Below are 16,466 nucleotides of genomic sequence, written 5' to 3' on the forward strand. Positions count from 1 at the left end.
CAAATTCACACTGCGTCACACTCTCGCTCGTGCTTTAATTGAATGGCCTTCCACTCCAGGGGAGCCGGGCCACGTTACAAAGGCAATCACTGCCCCCGTGCACATTTTACATGCAGCGCCGGTGAGCTAAATGTCAGGGTCAGTGCACAAGGAGGGGTAAAGTGCGCTTTCATCAACGTTTCAAGGCCTTTCACTTTGTCAAAAAAAAACAACATTTTGGTCAAAAGTAAATGGCACAAGCTGCATTTTGTTCAAAAGAGAGAGAGAGAATTCCACCTCTTCTCCCAGTCCAATAAGGCTTGAAATAAAAATACTTCGAGCAAGCCACAGTGGCATACGAAGGGTCGAATCTGTCAAGTTTGATTTTGTTGACTTTTAAATAAACATCTGTGATTATTTTTGAGTATTTATTTTGCCCACAGGGGGTAAAAGCAAAGTCGATCTCTCTGAGGGGACTTTAAGGGTATCAAGTCTCTGTATTTCAAAGTTCCAACTGGCAGACATTCAAACTGTGGGTCTCTATTTTTTTTTTTTTTTTTAAATTGCCTTCTTCATCTTCAAGACATTTTTGTAGTGTCATGTAATGCAATTCAAATAAATACTTTGCTATGTTGATCAAATTATTCCTCTTAAATCTCGTTATCGAAGAGTTCCTCCTGTACCATGCGAAACCGAGTTGATGGAGTTTTCTTTGGATTTGTTTAGATGTATAATCTCGCATATGTTACCACCACACACAAAGAAATGTAGTTACGGGACCCCCCCAAAAAAAAGTGATATTAATTGTTTATTTATTTACTTATTTTTTTCAAACAAGGAATCCATTATCAGACTTGTATTTTTGCCCAACATCGGAATCGGCACTGGCCGCAAAAAAAAAAATCCATATCAGTCGGGCCCTACAAATTAGGGAAAGGCATAATTCTGTCGATTCGTGGAGTTGATTGGTGAACCATCACTGATGGTGTAGTGGTACATTTGCCTGCCTTCCTATCCTATTGCTAATTGTTTCAAAACATACAGTACATACTGTATTACAGCTTTGGTTATGTCTTCTACAGAGCAAGACCTTCTGCGTCAGGAGCTCAACACCCGTTTCTTGGCCTCCCAGAGCGCCGACCGCGGCGCCTCGCTGGGCCCCCCGCCCTACCTGCGCACCGAGTTCCACCAGCACCAGCATCAGCACCAGCACCAGCACCAACACACCCACCAGCACACGCACCAGCACACCTTCACGCCATTCCCCCACGCCATTATGCCCACCCCAGCACCGTCCATGGTGCGTACCCCTGCCAGAAATGTGAGGATAAGTAGAGCACGACCGTGTTGGGTTTGGAAAGCTGAATGGGGATAGAGTAATGTGTTTCACACATGTTGGAGAGTGGCTGGGTGGGCATGGCGATGAAAGAGTTTTCCCTCTGCGGCTGTGATCGGGAAGATTTTACACAAACTGGCGCGTGTTTAAGCGGCACGTTGTACATACTTGTGGGTTTGTGGCGTCTGTCAATGATGACCATGTGTCTGCCCACGCCACAGGGATGCTTTGTTTCACCCAGAAAGCCATTCTTGTGTTCTTTCTGGCCCACTCTTCCCACGTTTCAATGCTCTTACAGTATTTTCCCAGTTGGCAATAACCCGCTTAAAGCATACCCACAGCCAACTTTTAGAACATAATACACGAAACCCATTCTGAATGTGATGACATCGCTTGGCGCCGTTAGGGTCTTTTCATCACTGACATAAGCCTTACATTAAGATCCACACAGTTGCTGAGTGGCTAGACCTCAAGCTTTAAAACACACATCCACGGACACTCATTACTGCCTGGCCTAAAGAGGTTCGCTCGGCTCCGATGATACCTCCAAGGCAGCAAGGCTCGGCCTTTGACAGCTAATGAGGCCATAAAAAGCCCTCTTAATAGCTGCGGTGTTTAGTCTTGACTGGGGAAATGTTCACCCCGAAGCTCTACCACTAAAAAAGAGAGCAAAGGAGAGGCTGTTTTACAAGGTCTTCACATAATCACCAAAGGGGAGGATGGGGGGGGGGGGAGGAAAAAAAAAAAAAAAAAAAGGTCAATTCATGAGCGTGTTCACAGTTTTTCAACAGTTGCATCTCCGTTTTGTACTGAAATAGCAAATAGAAGAATTTTCTTGTCTTTAAATGTGGCACTTAGCTGTGTTTCTTTTTCTCCTACAGTTTGACAAATACCCAACTAAAGTTGACCCCTTCTACAGACACAGTGTGAGTTTTCCCTCCTGTGTGCAGTTCTGTCATTCAAGCCCCGATGAGCGGGTGCTGTAACTTTGGGCATGCGTGTGTGTAATGTGTCATGCAATCATCACCCCCACCTGCGTCCTAATGGATATTAGAAGCATTTCACAAGCGTTTAGCACAAAAAATGTACTTGTTCCATGCAAGTTAGAGAGATACACACAGGACAACCAGGATCATCATCACACTCTAAGTCCAAAATGAATATTAAGTCTCCAATATCACTGTAAAAACTGTGTAAAAAAAAAAAGAAAATTCTTCGAGATATATCTTTTTGTTAACATAAGATGCTCTTTTACATATGATTGAGTAGTTTGCTTGCTTCTCATAGGTTGGATGTTTTTCTTTCAAAGCTTCAGCTTTTGTTTTTTCCAAATATGTATGTTTATTATTATAGTGGTAGAAGCACACTGCATCACACGGAGGAAATTTGTAATATTTTGCGACCGTCCCAATCAAAAGTGAGAAGTTCTATTTTTGGAAAGGGAGAATTTTGGATTGAATTTGAATTTTCTCATTTGATTGTAGCTTGAATGAATATTAAAAATGAGGAAGCCACAGCCGTTCGTTTGTAACACTTATTCTGCGAATGACGCATCAGTCGTCGTAAATCAAGCTTTATTTGGGACCACAAAAAATAACATGTTGCGCCACCATCGAGAAAAGCGAAGCAAGCTTTTAAATTCAAAACAGCTTCTCCACTTTTTCTATGATTGGCAGTAACATTTCTAACGAGCAGACGATCACACGTGCTTCTCTGCAGGATAGTTTATGAGCGCCTCGAACATTTGTTTGCTTGGCTGACATCAGCGTTGCGCACGTCGCATCATTCGACAGCCAGATTTGATATCAAAGAAGCTGGAGTTAGCGAAATCTTAAGGGCGGGGGGACGAAGGCTTCAGCTTTCATGTCTTGTGCTTTTTCTTAAAATAAATAAATAAAGACGCCGATTTACTGCGGAGGTTGACGTTTGCCCGATCTCTTGCACGCTGCTAAGTGACGCCTCCTCTCAATCTTTTCATCTTCAGCTCTTTCACTCGTACCCACCGGCGATGTCGGGCCTCCCCCCTGTCATCCCCCCAACTGGGCCCTTCAGCTCGCTCCAGGGTGCATTTCAGCCCAAGGTAACGCCCTCCTCCTCCTCCTCCTCACAAATGTCAAATAAGATCTGATCTTTGATTTTCTTTTGAAATCTTTGTCTTGTCTACTCTAGACCTCTAATCCTCTCGATGTGTCCACAAGACCTGGCGCTGTCCCTCATACATTCTTACAGAAGGATCCAAGGGTGAGGAAAATATGACCTTTTCCTGCCAAAAACTCAGCACACATTGATTTAGGCACACCTGCACATTGAACAATAGTAAGATCTGCCGTATTCATTCATTCATTCATTCATTATCCCCTCCTTGAGCCGTGGATGGATGGATAATGAATTATCTTCAGTTTTTGTCAGGAAGGTTTGAACCTCGCCTCTCGACTTCATTTTATTCAATCTTGCGTGGTGCTGGTGTACGTAATGTTGTGGCCGGTGATTGCACGTTGCATAACGCGGCACATATTATCATTGAATACAGTGTGTGTGTGTGTGTGTGTGTGCGTGTAGACATTGACAGCACTGACGTCCAGCTACTAAATTCCACTGGTTGTGTATTTCGTTCATTTGACAGGGCCATTGTGTTGTTTCATTAGTTTCTGTGCAAGGTATTGATTCCAAGTAAACTCTCTCCACCTGTTTACCCCTCTTCTGCCTCCTCCATGTAGCTAGCGGATCCGTTTCGGCCCATTCTCAGGGTGAGTAATAAGTGCTTCATCTTGCTTTTGAGTGGATTGTGTCATTAAAAATATATGGAATTATTTTATCCCAGAGCATTCAGGTCAGCGCGTGCAACACTCCAGCTCCAAAAACGAACGGTTGATCATTTTGAGGCGATTACAGGTGCAACTAAATTGCACTGTGGTCACGCTTGCTAGTTTTACTTAAAGTAAACGTACTGAAGGGGCAGCTCGGTGGAGAACTGGTTAGCACATCTGCCTCACAGTTCTGAGGACCGGAGTTCAAATCCAGCCTTGCCTGTGTGGAGTTTGCATGGTCTCCCCGTGCCTGCGTGGGTTTTCTCCGGGTACTCCGGTTCCTTCCCACATCCCGAAAACATGCACGGTAGGTGAATTGACGACTCAAAATTGCCCATAGGTGTGAACGTGAGTGCGAATGGTTGGTTGTCGATATGTGCCCTGCGATTGGCTGGCGACCAGTTCAGCGTGTACCCCGCCTCCATGCCCAAAGTCGGCTGGGATAGGCTCCAGCACGCCCGCGGCCCGCGAGAGGAGAAGCGGTGTGGAAAATGGATGGATGGAAAAGTAAAGCAAGTTATCACTGTTTATTTGAATATGTTTTAGGGGTTTTTCACTATTGGATAAAACTAAAAGGGAGCATATTTCCCCGCATAACAAATATTTGTCAGCAACTGTCTACTGTCTGTGGTGTAGAAACCAAAGTCACATCGTTGGTGCATAATAACTCGAAACCAAGCAGTACCTTTAGGCCCGAAAACACGGCTTTAGTTGCTGGTTTAAGGTTACAGTATAGTTTTCTGCAGCTAATATTTCGAAGATATTCAGGACAAAAACTATGCACTGCAACCGTCTGTGGACACATTTTTATAATGACATATTATAATGCATTAAGACGCATCTTTCAGTGTAAGACCTTTGTATGTTTCTGTCTGATGCCTTTAGAAGCCGGGAAAGTGGTGTGCCATGCACGTCCATACTGCCTGGCAGATATACCACCATCAACAAAAAGTCAAGGTGAGGATTCATTGGACTTTTTCTTTTCCCAATTGTGCTGAATCCAGTGGAGACATTTACAGTCTTCTATACGCTGGTTTTTAGATATTGACTTATTGCATAGATAAAACCATGAGCGTTTCAACGCTACACATGTACAGTAAATGTTGTCCAAAAAAATGAATATCATGGAAAAGTTGATTTAGTTCCATAATTCCATTCACAAAGTTAAACTTTCATGCGTGATAGGTTCAGGGCCCACAATTTACACAAATGTATTTGTGTATTTTTACATAATTTGGGCTTTCGGCTCTTAAAACCCAAGAAATCAGGAATTTACAAAATTAGAATACTGTGAAGAAATCAGCCCAAATTTTGCAGGCAATAAATGTTTTAAACTTAGTGTCACACTATAATCATCTACAAAACTCAAAAGCACCTGCACAGCTTTCCCCAGGTGTCATTATATCGCTTCAGTTTGGTTCAATTGTGTCAGTTGGGTTCAATATGGGGAAGACTGCAGACTTGAAAACTGGCCAGAAGACCATCATCGATACCCTCCATAGGATGGGTAAGCCACAAACGTTCATAACTAAGGAGGCGGGCTGTTCACAGAGGGCTTGCGTCCAAGCATAGCAATGGAAAGTCTCGTGGGAGGCCAAAATGTGGCAGGAGAAGATGCACCAGCAAAAGAGATGACCGTGGCCTTCAGCGGATTATCAGAGTGGAATGAGGCGGAGGTCACAGCTTCAAAAACCACCACATTCGGGCGCATCCGGGAGATGGGCTACAACTGTCGGGTTCCCCGGGTCAAGCCGCTTCTGAGCCTGAGACGACGTAGGAAGCGTCTCAACTTGGCTAAGGAGAAGAAGGACTGGATTTTCGGCCAGTGGTCCATGGTCCTCTTTTCCGATGAAAGTAAAGTGTGCCTTTCATTCGGGAATCGAGGAAGGAGGAAGCCGAGCGAAGAACAGAACCCGAGCTGCTTGAGTTCCAGTATGAAATATCCACCCTCTGTCATGATTTCATGATTTTATTTTCAGATTTTTTTGATATATAGCTCTTAGAAGTTAAAAAAAATAGTGCGTCTCACTGATTGTTTATAAAATCATTTCTATTCTACATTAAGGGGTTTTACATGTGTTCTTCCGTTTTGGCTTTGGTGTCTTCCAGCAGCAGATGCAGGTCGACCCTCACAAGTTAGATTTTGGCCTTAAGCCCGAGTTCCTGAGTCGACCTCCGGGCCCGAGCCTCTTCGGTGCCATCCACCACCCCGGGGACCTGGCGCGGCCTGCCACACTCTTCTCTGCTGCAGGTGAGGTATTAGTTAGCGTCAAGTGGACATCGAGTATCGGCAAGATCTTGAACTTTATTTTCAAAAGATAAAATAAAGGGGGAAAAAAACAAAAAAAAATAAAACACTGAAAACGGTCACATGCTTTAAGATTCAGTTGGTTTCCCTGAAGGAAAAAAAACAGTTTGACAAGACGTACAATTTGATGAGTGGAACCACCATCTGATTTTCATCCGAATGTTAAATGTTACATGACATTATTTGGGGGGGGGGGGGGGGGGGGAATAATTAAGTCATAAAACAGTAATACTCGTTAGCCTTAGCTATAGAAGCAAGTGCGGCATGGTGTTGATTTTTTTTTTTTTTTTTTTTTTTTTTGCTGGAATCGTGACACACTGAAAAGCGAAGTAAAGCTGAAGACATCTGGTTTACATAATCACACAACAGGAGAGACTTGAAGCTTCTTTCTCAAAGGATGCCAACAATTTCAAACATTTTTCCCGTCGGCGTCGCCAACTGGCAAAACTGTAGGTGGGCACGCTGTCTCGAAACAAACCACCTTTGGCGTTTTGTAAAGTGCCGTTTTGGATCGTTATGGTTGCTTTTCAAAGTATGGCTCAGTGAGCCTTCCCTCAGAGAACATTACAAAAAGTCGTGGGTGCACACCGTGTATAGCACTGCCTTGGGTATTACAATCACATATTATTTATATATTAGCGACACTTGTGAACAAACTGATTACCTGGACAATTTCACATTCACAGAGAGGCACATTTGTCCAGTCCAAAAAAGTGTTTTGTTTGAAGTATGAACGCAAAGTATTCATACCAGTGTGAACACACCCTAAGATTCCTACATTATTTTTGGGAGAAAATGAGGTAAGTCTTGAATATATATAATAAAAACATTTTTTTTTTTTTTTAAAACTTCTCTCTTTCCCTCCTGAGGTCCAACACACCCATCAGCAAGTCCCTTCGGCCATCCAGCCCACCACCCCGGAAATTTCCTCACCCCAGCACCTCACTTAGGTAGGTCATGTAAAATGACAGAATGTGCAAATGATGTCGCAGTCAAGCTACAGTGTTTACTCTCTTTTCAGAACCTTTCAGTAGACCGCCCTCCTTCGGCGGCCTGGGAGCGCTCAGTTCGTCAGCGTTCGGTGGACTGGGAAATCCAGCACTAAGTGAGTTTTAGCCTCATGAATGTGCATTTCCCAAAAGCTTATTTTAAAAGAAACATAGCCGGGCAACAGTCGAGATACGCATTTAACTTGTGTCCTGCTCTGCTTTTCCGTGCGTTGAATCCCTGGCAGCGGCCAACTCGATGTTCGGCCACAAAGATGGCCCCAACTCGCAGCAGCACTTCGGCGGCAGTGCCAACAGCAACCACCAAGAGCCCTGGAACCGCCTGCACCGCACCCCGCCCTCCTTCCCCACACCCCCGCCTTGGCTGAAACCTGGAGACTCCGAGAGGAGCGCCTCGGTCAGCTCACACGAGAGAGACAGGGATTCCGACAAACGGGACTCGATTAGCAGTAAAGATGACAAAGACAGGTGAATTTAGTGTTTGTCTGGATTTTTGTTTTGTCCCACCGCCACATTTTTGGGATCATGCACTCTGACAAGAACAAGACATAAGATGGCAATGAATGGCTTTTATACTGAAGCCACAACGAACAAAAGTGAGTAAGTGCTGTTAGGTCCGTTGGTTGTGTATTAGACGGCATCATCGAATTGACAGGACATTCAAAGACATGAGGACCGACGGACTCTTCCATCTCGGAGTATGATAAATGCATGTTTCTGCTGTAGCTTGTCCAGCAAAGTCAAGCCAAGCCACTGCCACAGAGCACCTAGACTGCCGGAAAACACACAGAAGAAGGTGGTCGCAGTAGTAGAAGAAGAAATCATAGAAGAATCTAGGCTAACTGTTGGCTTAAACTCTTTTCCATGCACCCAGGCTGCCAGAAAATAGTAGGAGTCGTAGTAGAAGAAGCTAGCCAATTGCCAATTGGAGTTTCAATTGGAAAGGTGGAGAAATCCTCAATTCCAACCCGATAATCAGTATCACGTGTGTGCCCTGCCGAGGAAAGAGACCACGATCAAAACAACAGCGCTCGCGTCGGTGCTTGGGAGAGGTCATCACGTCTACGTTCTCGTAATAGTGAGAGATGTGTTCTTTCTTTCTAGGGACTCTGTGGAGAAACGTCACCCGAGCCACGCCTCCCCGGTCCCAGTGAACCCCGTTGGTCTTCTTGGTCACAGTCGTCCTCCAGAGCACCACAGGAACCACCTGCCTCCTTCCTCTGGAGACCCTCAGAGAGACAAGGAGAACAAGGCCAAAGACAGAGAAAGGGAACACCAAGAATCTTGGAAAGATAGCAGCACAGACGACCACAAGCTCAAAGACAACCAGCACAACGATAAGGACACGCCCGCTATCCATGAGGGGAGAGCATCAGAGGACAAAGCGTCCAACAGGGGCGCAGCCTCGCCCTACATCAGACAGACCAGCCTCGAACGTCCCAATGGTGGCCTGAGCAGGGAGCTTGTGGAGAAGAAGGGAGAGCTGCCATTTGAGCACAAGAAGAACAGTGAGGTGAAAGTGAAAGAAGAACGAAAGGAAGACCCAGATGGAGTGGCCGAGAAAACGAGCGAGCACCCGTTGGCGTCCTCCACGCCAAACCTCCACCCTCCCTCCTCAATGCCTATGCCCATGGGCATGACAGGAGTTCATCCAATCAACAACATCGGCGGTCTTGAGAGAACTCGAGTGGTGGCACCCTTCATGGGTATCAGCCCAATCCCTGGCGCTGAACGCTTCCCCTACCCTGCCTTCCATTGGGACCCTATGAGGGACCCTTACAGGGGATTGGACATTCACAGACGGGACCCTCTGGCTCGGGAGCTGTTGCTCAGGAACGATCCTCTTCACCGGCTGGCGGCACCGCGCCTTTACGAGACTGAGCGTTCGTACAGGGAGCGTGAGCCTCACGACTTCCATCGTGACCACGTGCATCCTCTCGTCTTGGAGCAGAGGAGGGAGCACGAGCGCGCTCACTTGGAGGAACGCGAGCGCCTCCTCAGAGAGGACTATGAGCACGGGCGCATTCACCCCGCCATGCACCACCCGGCCCTCGACGGACATCTACCCCACCACGCCCAGGGCCTCATGGCCCCGGGACTGCCGGGCATGCACTACTCCAGGGTCAGCCCCTCGGCAGCCGCCGCCCATCAGAACAGCATTCTGAATAAAACTCCGCCCACCGCCTCTCTTAGCGCCCCGCCCCCGCTCATCCCCACGCTCGGCGCGAGGCCAGGCTCGCCCAGACGGACTGCTCCCCTGGCCACCGATATCAGAGACAGACCTCCTCACAAGGACATTGAGGCACGGTGAGCGCAGCTGAGAGCTCACAGTAAACTCCCACCCAGCACTTAGCTTTGGGCAAGGCAAGACTGTAACATAGCTGTGAATAACTTTTGTGGGCGGACACGTGCCCACGCAACGGATCGATTTTGTCAGTCATCGCGGAAACAAACGTCGGAATTTTCAGACCTTTTATCCCAGTGTTGCTCCAGCTTGTGCGTGTGTGTCCAGTTCTTTTATTGTATGTTCAAAGGGAGTGAGAGTTTGGAATGTACAGGTACTTCAGCACTGACAGACAGCAAAGTGTGTAGATAAATATGTACAGTCACTGCGCTCGCTTTGTATGGATCATGGTACAAATATGCAAAGGGGGATTTGAAAGCTTTACTTTGGACAAATGTACATAAAAAAAATTAAAAAAAAGTATTTAGGCAGTGAATCAGAATGTGCTTTTTGCTCCATTATTTTTTTTTTTTAATTATTATTTATTTTTTTTCTCTTTCTAATTGGCGCCGCTGATAAGCGTTGTACCAGAGACCCGTGTTCTACTATGCAACAAGTCTGGCCTCCCTCCGTCACCACTACTCTTCAACAATAGAGAACAAAAACGCTGTATTCTCTCCACAACTTCACAAACGTCAAGCTCAACGTAGACAGACAACACGCTTTAAATTAGCCGCAACTGATGTTTGTTTTGAGAATCACTTGGGGCAAAGCCGAGAGACAATATTTGCAGTCGACGAACTTTCTGTATGGAAGAAGCGGCAGTGCAAATGTGAAGACCACCTTTAATCCGCTCGACTGCCTTCGCTTTCGTTGTGGGGAGAATGCATCATTGTAAACACAAAGGCGGCAAAATTTGCTCCATAGAAGGCGTGTAAAGTACATGTTTTGGAAGTAGATTCCGTTGTATTCAAAGTGCTTTCATGACTTGTGGTACCTACAAAATCAAAAGACAAAAAAGCCAACTATGGACATTTTATTTGTAACAAGCAGAGATCTATTTTAGTAGTCCACCGAAGGTTTAGTTGTGCGCTTCAAATTCGGTGAACATTTCGTGCAGTGTTATTTTACTTCGACATAAGTTAGTAGCTACGTATTGCAAAAGATTGTTAAATGAGATTATTATTATTTTTTTGTTTTTTTTGCTGTTAACATGTACAGGTGGGGAAAAAAAGTCTTTGTAGATCATGTACAAAATTGTCAAAAACATTAAGCGACTGAATCTTCAGCATGCTCCTCATTTAAACGTGTTATGTAAATTGTGCCATGTTATTAAAAAATGTGTACTGAATGTGTCTTTGGAATGTTAGTCGAGTATTTCTTCAAAAATATTATATAAAAAAAAAATATTATATAAAAAAATATTCTTTCCATAATCGGTGTTGTACCTGAACGAATGGAAGTTGGTCAACTAGTTCATATTTTGGGTGAACGTGAACTGAACTTATTTCATTCATCATTTCATTTCTGCCCGATGAACGTTGATGAGAAGAATAATTTCTTATACTGTAACCTTAATAATTTGTATTTGGCAACCGATTTAGTGTGCCGCCATTCATGTTTCCACGGGCGAGGTGTATTCAGGGACACCCTGTAAATGGGAAAGAATATGTTCTTTTCTACATCATTTCAAAAAGAAAATCATTTATTACTCGAGTAGTTCCGCAATAGGACAATAGAGGTGACGGTTAACACGACGGAAACATCACAAGCATTGACTGTTCAAAAACAGCACCTCACACATTAAAAGCTTTCACGTGGTCAATCCTCATATTGTGATTGTTGGAAAAAAAATAATAATCTGCATTGATTCTTCCATTATTATCCCGAGAAACCTTATTATGCTTTTCTGGTTGATATTTAAAACTGCACTCATACTGAACATCAGTATGCGCTGCATTTAAAAGTGCTATCAAAACACTAGGCAGTAGTTTCGACTTTTGACCACTGGGGGGTGACAGCGTGTCGCATATACAATACTAGCAATAGGCGTACTTGAGCAAGGTGAGTATCTGCATTACCCAGCTATCGAGCTATCAAACTGGACACCTTATGCTACACACGGCCGAAAGCGGAAAAATGCAATCATATTTGAGAAGTCAAATGTATTAGAATACCGAATACGTCATCGGGGTTGGAAGATTGGATTATCAATGGATTATTGGCGAAAAACTACAGGTAAAGCTGCGTGGTCATAAATCAACATGTTGTTAAAGGTCCCATATGTTGGCTATTTAGTCCTCATAGAGTGGTTCTCTAACATGGACTTAGTGTAAAAATGTCAATTTCATTAAAAAAAAAAACCTTGGTTTTGTCATACTAGTGTGCAGAAAAGGCCCCTCTGACAGCGACTTCTGTTTGACCCAGTTTTATATCTGGTTTGTCCATATTTGGCCTTTCCTCTGATTGGTTGCCTTCCATGACCTTGAAGTGATTACCTGTTTGATGGTGTCAATCCATCCATCCGTTTTCGGTTCCCCTTCTCCTCACGAGGGTCACGGGCGTGCCAGAGCCTATCCCGGCTATCTTCGGTCTGGAGGAGGGGTACACCCCGAACTGGTCGCCAGCCAATCGCAGGGCACATGCAAACAAACAACCATTCGCTCTCACATTCACACTAAGGGCAATTAAGAGCCCCTCGTCTTTTCTAGCACACGTGCACAAATGTAACGGAGTGGATTTGGGTGAGGAAAATACTGTAACTGGTTTTAAACTCAACAAAGCGAACAACTCACTGAGCAAAGAAACGGAAAAAGAATCATGCAAATGTAACTATCATACAGTCCCTGATATTTTCAGTCGGATTTAGGAGACGAGGAAAAACAACGGAGGAGTTTTGCTCCTCGAGTGCCCTTCACGCCTGCCAGAGGAGGGATTCAATTATTCGACACACAAACTACAAATTACTCGTCAAATGAACATTTTATGGCTGAAGACGCATTTGAAGTGTTTCTCAATCCTGCAAATAGCTAAAGTCACCTACAAAATTAGACGTGTCATTTAAACTAATATCAATGCCAGTTTAAGGTGGTTATTATAGACACCTACTTAAGGTATTCGAAATATATATAAGTATAAGTATATATATATATCTATATCTATATATATATATATATATAAAAATATATATATATATATATATATATATGTGTGTGAGAGGGAGAGAGAGACCTTTAAAATGTTGCTAAAATATCATTATGCAAGCTTACAATAGGACAACAATAATGATCAGAATAATAAAATGAATGCGGTTATTCCGGTTTACACTGTCACTTGCGTTACAGAGACGCGTTGTACTGCAATCAACATAAGACGGCTGTGTCTTAAAGACACTTTTAAACACTTCCACAATGGTGGGCTGGGGTGACTCTATTCCAACCCCAATTCCAACGAAGTTGGGACGTTGTGTTAAACATAAATAAAAAAACAGAATACAATGATTTGCAAATCATGTTCAACCTATATTTGATTGAATACACTACAAAGACAATATATTTAATGTTCAAAATGATAAACTTTATTGTTTTTAGCAAATAATCAGTTAACCTTTTAACAATTAACAATTTTATGGCTGCTACACGTTCCAAAACAGCTGGGACAGGGTCATGTCTACCACTGTGTTACATCACCTTTTCTTTTAACAACATTCAATAAACTTTTGGGAACTGAGGACGCTAATTGTTGAAGCTTTATAGGTGATTTTTTTTTTCCCGTTCTCGCTCAATGTACAGCTTGAGCTGTTCAACAGTCCGGGGTCTCCGTTGTCGTATTTTACGCTTCATAATGCGCCACACATTTTCAATGGGAGACAGATCTGGACTGCAGGCAGGCCAGTCTAGTACCCGCACTCTTTTACTGCAAAGCCACGCTGTAACGCGTGCAGAATGTGGTTTGGCATTGTCTTGCTGAAATAAGCAGCGGCATCCATGAAAAAGATGTTGCTTGGATGGCAGCATATGTTTCTCCAAAACCTGTATGTACCTTTCAGCATTAATGGTGCCTTCACAGATGTGTAAGTTACTCATGCCACTGGCACTAACACAGCCCCATACCATCACAGATGCTGGCTTTTGAACTTGGCGTCCATAACAGTCCGGATGGTTCTTTCCCTCTTTGGCCCGGAGGGCACGACGTCCGCAATTTCCAAAAACAATTTGAAATGCGGACTCGTCGGACCACAGAACGCTTTTCCACTTCTCATCGGTCCATCTTAGATGAGCTCGGGCCCAGAGAAGACGGCGGCGTTTCTGGGTGTTGTTGATAAATGGCTTTTGCTTTGCATAGTAGAGTTTCAAGTTGCACTTACGGATGTAGCGCCGAACTGTATTTATTGACATTGGTTTTCTGAAGTGTTCCTGAGCCCGTGCGGTGATATCCTTTACACATTGATGCTGCCCTTGCTAAAAACTATCAAGTTGATCAGTTTGAACATTAAATATCTTGTTCTTGTAGTTGATTAAATTAAATATAGGTTGAACATGATTTGCAAATCATTGTATTCTGTTTTTATTTATGTTTAACACAACGTCCCAACTTCATTGGAAGTGGGGTTGTATTATCGAAGCTACTGGCGAAAAGAATACAACCCACTGGATTTCAGTGAGAACATATGCAGTTCAGAGGTGTCAGCTGGCAATAAGTTCAGCCTATACGTAGTGCGTAGTTTTGTATTTGTTAAAAAAAAACAACAACATATAGGTCAAGTGAATGAAACAAGAGAATTGAATGCAAATGGAAGGAAATATTAATGTTCTGAGTTCCCGGGTTATGGGTTAGAGAGGAGGCCGTGCGCATGCTGTACACATTTGCGCATTGTTTCAATCCTGGTTTACATTGGTTGGTCAGGTACACTGTATGCCCAGCTGCATTCTGTGCCCCCTAAAATCAATCAGTGGAGTCCAGAACAATCAATGGGTGACCCCCCCCCCCCCCATTAATGATTTTGGGGGGGGGGGGGGGGGGGGGGGGGGGGCGCTTAAGTAAGACTTCAAGATGTGGGACAACTTTGCTTGATCAATATAAGCACTTTTTTCTCAGATTGCAAAATGTGTACTGTTCAGCAATTAAGGCCAGATACGAGCTATTTGCTAATAGCTCGTATCTGTCGGCTGGTGACCGAGTGCAGGGACGACCCCTTAAGTCTTGATAGGCTCCATTACAGAAAACGGATGGATAGACTTTCGCCGTTGGTCTAATCTAAATCGAATTTTCAAGTGTCAGCCTTAACTGCGTTAGTTTTGGGGTTTATATAGAAGAGTCTATTCTATTTTTCTAGATAGTGTCCTTCACTGCTGCTCTTGTTGTAGTTATCATTTCAAACACCGGGTGGCGTAAGTGCACGATGGAGGAGAGTTAGCGGGAGAGGGTGTCAGTGGATATTCCGGCAGGTAGGCCCGTCATGTCACCTGACCTGAGGACAACCAGTCTGACGGGTTAGCTCGCTGTGACCAATCAGTGCAATGCTCGCTATTGACAGAACAGCACACATGCGGTCTGACTGGAAGAACGGCGTGATGTGGAGCGGACTCTCCTTGTTCTTGGGCCGGAGCTCAAAGGGAGGAAACAAAGGCTTGGTTTCTCGCTGCCCCCCCATCGACCGCGCAGCCTCACGTGTATTTACTTTGACACGCCAGACGTCATCCGTCTACGCTGCCTGCGTCACATGATATGAGCAAACAAGAACATGTCATGCTCGGGAGGCCTTGTAAACAAAACTTGCATCATGCATCACGCAAGGAATCCTTGGATAAATATGCATAGTTTACCACCTTCATAGTTAGTATGCATCAGCAACACACCGCCTCTTAGTTTGGGGGGGGGGGGGGGAGCAATTATGAACGAATGCCCGCAGTACAACCCCCCCCCCCCCCCTCCCTTCCAACAATAAGGCTAATCACATCCAAACAAATATGCTCTTAAAACACTTTCAAGTTGGATATAAATGAGCAGTAAAATTGCCCTGAAACTCATCTACACACACACACAAGCGCTTGTGGTTCTCCTATAGCAGGATTACGCTCGGGCCTCTCAAGCCGAGTTCATCGCTAGTTGAATAGTTGAGAAACAGCTAAGAGGCGGTGGGTTGGGGGAGGGGCTCGATTCTGGGAAAGGATGAGATGAAATAACACGTTCCAAATCCCCCTGCTGAACCCAAACGACTGCACACCGCGTAGGAAACAATTTATGACAATCACAGCACCGAGTGGACGAGAAGGAGATGCATTCCATCGCAAATCATAGCCGAGGAGAAGTTAAGCTGCCGATAAGCCTTTATCTGTTGGCCGTCAGCACAGTGGAAACAGACTGTGAGCTCGACACTTTCTTCCAGAGAGAGAATTCCCAGAATCGTTTTTTTTGATCCTCCCACGCGAATGCCGGTGTAGCGTATTTCGCGCAACGTCTGGGAGGCTTGCAACGGCGCGTGTCTTTGCACGCTAAAAGATGTCGCTGCCGATGAATGAGGTGGAAATGAAAACGCGGGGGAGATATGCAGAGGGTCTCCTCCTCGCTCCCACTTGTGTGTCAACACCTTGGGTGGAGTGCGGCGGAGATTTGGGTTTCTTCGTCTATGGAAGAACTCCTGTGATCATGCAAATCACGACCTCTTTTCGAGTTCATCCCAAAGGTGTTTGTTTGATGGACTTTTAAAGTCAGGGCCCGTTCCTCTAAAAAATAAAATAAAATAAACTCACCCAAGCTCGCCTTTATAGCCTTTGCTTTTTTCATTCAGGCTATTTCTCGAAGG

At 44.6% G+C, this 16,466-nt stretch overlaps 1 protein-coding gene across 15 annotated transcripts in view; it reads left to right on the forward strand.

Moving 5' to 3' along the window:
* Positions 1 to 11,016, forward strand: part of auts2a (activator of transcription and developmental regulator AUTS2 a) — a 316,982-nt gene extending 305,966 nt beyond the window's left edge. For 10 of the 15 annotated variants that reach the window (XM_061702005.1, XM_061702003.1, XM_061702007.1 and 7 more), the window contains 11 exons: positions 1,062 to 1,300; positions 2,197 to 2,241; positions 3,300 to 3,395; positions 3,485 to 3,556; positions 4,033 to 4,062; positions 5,008 to 5,079; positions 6,232 to 6,373; positions 7,300 to 7,380; positions 7,452 to 7,535; positions 7,653 to 7,905; positions 8,542 to 11,016. In XM_061702005.1, coding sequence (XP_061557989.1) covers positions 1,062 to 1,300; positions 2,197 to 2,241; positions 3,300 to 3,395; positions 3,485 to 3,556; positions 4,033 to 4,062; positions 5,008 to 5,079; positions 6,232 to 6,373; positions 7,300 to 7,380; positions 7,452 to 7,535; positions 7,653 to 7,905; positions 8,542 to 9,748 — 2,321 coding nt within the window. In that variant the 3' untranslated portion in view covers positions 9,749 to 11,016. The remainder of the gene's footprint in view (positions 1 to 1,061; positions 1,301 to 2,196; positions 2,242 to 3,299; positions 3,396 to 3,484; positions 3,557 to 4,032; positions 4,063 to 5,007; positions 5,080 to 6,231; positions 6,374 to 7,299; positions 7,381 to 7,451; positions 7,536 to 7,652; positions 7,906 to 8,541) is intronic. The other 5 variants (XM_061702011.1, XM_061702012.1, XM_061702008.1 and 2 more) reach the window with 4 other exon arrangements.
* The last annotated feature ends 5,450 nt before the right edge of the window (positions 11,017 to 16,466 follow it).

The sequence above is a fragment of the Phycodurus eques genome, chromosome 17, assembly GCF_024500275.1.
Source record: "Phycodurus eques isolate BA_2022a chromosome 17, UOR_Pequ_1.1, whole genome shotgun sequence".
Lineage (NCBI taxonomy): Eukaryota > Metazoa > Chordata > Actinopteri > Syngnathiformes > Syngnathidae > Phycodurus > Phycodurus eques.